Source organism: Notolepis coatsorum (genome assembly GCF_963971535.1).
Source record: "Notolepis coatsorum genome assembly, chromosome: 4".
Taxonomy (NCBI): Eukaryota; Metazoa; Chordata; class Actinopteri; order Aulopiformes; family Paralepididae; genus Notolepis; species Notolepis coatsorum.
The window spans coordinates 20,707,891-20,711,259 of NC_140168.1; the positions used below are offsets into that span (position 1 = coordinate 20,707,891).

The window sequence follows — 3,369 nt, forward strand, 5'->3', positions numbered from 1 at the left end:
GACAGACAGACAGACAGACAGAGAGAGAGATAGACAGAGAGAGAGACAGACAGACAGAGAGAGAGAGACAGAGAGAGAGACAGGCAGACAGATAGAGAGATAGACAGAGAGAGACAGACAGACAGAGAGAGAGACAGAGAGAGACAGAGAGAGAGAGAGAGAGAGAGAGAGAGAGAGAGAGAGAGAGAGAGAGAGAGAGAGAGAGAGAGAGACAGACAGACAGACAGAGAGACAGAGTTCAATGCTGCAGTGACACAACCCCGTCTGTGACGTGACGTCTGGAATATCATTTTAGAGGAGAGAGACTTTGAACTTCTCTAATAGCTGAAATAGGGAAACTCCGCGATGCAGTATTTAGTTTTTTTTTTTTAAATAGCAATTTCATAACTCTCTAAGGACTAGCTGAGTACTGAGACTCCATGACCGCTTACAACCCGAAATCCCTTCATAAATAAGCCTCATTCTGTAGCTAGACATATAATTTGAGGTTACTGGCTGTTGTGACACCAATTAGATACAGAGATTCATTCAATCTTGGGAATGGGAATTATATTTGTATTGTATGAATGTATTTATGTACGGTATTTATTTGACTGGTTTGTCACAAGGTGCTGAAAGCGCTCCGTCGTGTCGTGTTAGCTAACCTAAAAGGGGAGCGTATCTATGTTGCCCGGGTCCAATGTTCCCCGCTCCCGATAAAAAGGGTCCTATGTTCCCCGGGTCCTATGTTGATAGGTCTACGTGCGAATCTGTTTGAGCTTAAAATAATTTATATAGGCCTAGGCCTAATTCATCAATATCATTCACCACCTAGCCAACAATATTATTCTCTTTTCCCTCCAGAAACATTCTCAATTCCATTTCTCTTGTTTTCGGTGCCGGCGAAATTCTACCGTTCGTCGCGGCGACTACTAACACACAAATCTAAACATTGATGTTGGCAGTAGGTTAGGCTGCCTCCGCGGCCCCCGCTCGATGGGCGCTCACTGGCCCCCACTGTTTGAGAATGGCTGATCTAGGACCCCGGGGGAACATATAGGACCCTTTTTTCGGGAGCGGGGAACATAGAACCCGGGGGAACCCCCCTAAAAGCTTGTTAGCATTCTTGTTAGCGTCAGTTATTCAAACCAGCATGGGAGCAGGAACACTACATGCCATTATTTGGTTAACTAACTAAATGTGGAGAGATCCTTCCCCCACAGTGTGAAAAAGAAAAGAAAAAAGGTATTTCCTTCACAAATCCTTCTCTCGTTTCTCTCTCCCATTGTTCCATCCTGCTCCGGTCCGTTCACAGAGGCAGACTGGGGGCGGACTACAACAGAAATGTACACAATGTACGTACGCAGAACAAAAAGAAAGATAGACCGGGACGCAGTTGTGTTGTGCATGATGATGAGCGCAGTTCTATAAAAAGCTTCTTTCTGTGAAGTGCTTTTTATCTGCCGCATGGCTTCAATCAAGATGGGACTCGGTTGACCGGGGTCAGTCGGTCACAATGTGCCACACGACAGAAAACGGCACGCAGGTCTTTTTTTTTTGGTGGGCAGTGATGGCAGAGCGGAAGCAATGAAATGGAGGAGACACACACAGCATGGTCCTCTGATATGTCCTCATACAGGATAACTGTGGGATTATCCTGTAGAATATATACACCAAGCGGTATGCATGATGCAAACATAATGTACATATAACAATAGTGCAATCATAACAGCATCATCGAGATTATTTTATAGTGAAATCTTTCACCATATCAACCACTGGCGCTCGTCTTATATAACAAAGCGGAGGTCACCCTTCGCTGTGTTTCGGGACGGATAATATTCCACAATGTTTTATGACTGGCTGATAACCTAACTACCCCCTGTGTTGCTAAGCAACACAGAGCCCCCCCCCGCCTCCTCGTCCTCCAATGCGGCAGTGAGCTGGCAGGCCCCGCGCTGCTGCCTCATGATCTACTGTGTTCACCTGGCCGCGGTTATATACGCCTCCGTCAGCCTGCCTATTAAAAGCCATCTGACTTTTACAGGCAGACTGTCCTGCATGACTCCCCCCAAGGCCAGGAGCACTAGCTGCTCTATCGATTGGATGGTAAAAAAAAAAAAAAAAATCCCAGACAGAAATGGTTCTGCTGGTCGAACGTCCTGTTCATTCGCTTCCCCCTTCCTGCCGTGTCACAGGATCTCCATTACTGATCATGTAATCGCTCGCTATTACGGAGGGCGGATCGATAAGTCAACACTGCTGATTGCACTGTGGGTGATTGAGTGTGATGAAATGAGTCGTTGTTATGTCTGAAGATCAAGTGACGGTGTAGGATTATATGTAGGTTTATAGTGTATACTATTTGCCCCGTGCAAGAGGTGTCTAATCTCAATAGCACTAGTGTGTATAAATAAAGGAAAAGGTTTGCAAATAGTGCGTGCAAACGGGTATAAAATAGTACTCATAACTCTGTATATCTAGCTCATCTCCTTGTTGTACTTAACCCTTTCACTGCCCCGCACTACCAAAGGGTTAACCCTTTCACTGTGACAATACACCGAAGGTTAACCCTTTCACTGCCACACAACAGCAGGTTAACCCTTTCACTGCCACACTACAGAATGTTATCCCTTTACTATCACACGGTAGTGTGATAGTAAAGGGTTAATCAAGTCGCAAGTTACATTAAGTTATAATATCCATCACCACCACCGCCACCACCACCACCACCACCAAACACCAGCATACCACAACAGTGAAGTGGAGGGACAACCAAAGAATGGAAAAATGAGAATGGTGAGGAGATGTGACAGACGTGTAAACCAATGAACTTGTAACATGGTACCAAGGCATCACAAAATATGGTTTGTTGATGTTGCAGGGGGGGGGGGCTGATTGAAAATGCATAGAGAAAGAAATGTAAACCAACAACGACCGACAACGTAATAAAAAAAGAAATAAAAGGTACACGATGCACACGAGACGGTGAGAGGGGGTGTGGGTGGGGGGGGAGGTGTTCATGACCAGTCACCAAGCACAGGCAGGCAGGCAGGCAGGCCACCCAGAGACGACGACAGAACCAAAAAAACAGATCGGAGGGAGGGATGGGGATGGGGTAAGGGTTTGAGAGAAGGGGGGAGGATGGGGGAGGGGGGGGGGAGGCCTGGTGGACAGTGACGCGCGGCTCGTCCTTACTTCTGTTGGGAGAGTTCCACAGGGTGGCAGAGGACTTGGACAGCCTGCTGTTAAGGACAGGGTCCACCTGCCTCGGCAAGTTGACGGTGGAGACCGAGCATCTGCCTGCACCGGAGAGAACGCAACAAGACAACAACTGTTCACAGCGGCACAGCGGTGGTGTAGTGGTTAACACTGTCGCCTCACAGCAAG

General features: G+C 47.2%; 1 protein-coding gene across 2 annotated transcripts in view; it reads right to left on the reverse strand.

Annotated features, from left to right (window-relative positions):
• Window positions 1–3,369, reverse strand: part of LOC311226884 (uncharacterized protein) — a 107,126-nt gene that overhangs the window by 31,965 nt on the left and 71,792 nt on the right. Inside the window, exon 6 of one of the 2 annotated variants that reach the window (XM_084312338.1) lies at window positions 3,178–3,282. The exons of the other annotated variant lie outside the window; for it this stretch is intronic. Within the exon in view, the coding sequence (XP_084168464.1) occupies window positions 3,178–3,282 (105 nt within the window). The remainder of the gene's footprint in view (window positions 1–3,177; window positions 3,283–3,369) is intronic. 2 annotated transcript variants of the gene reach the window in all.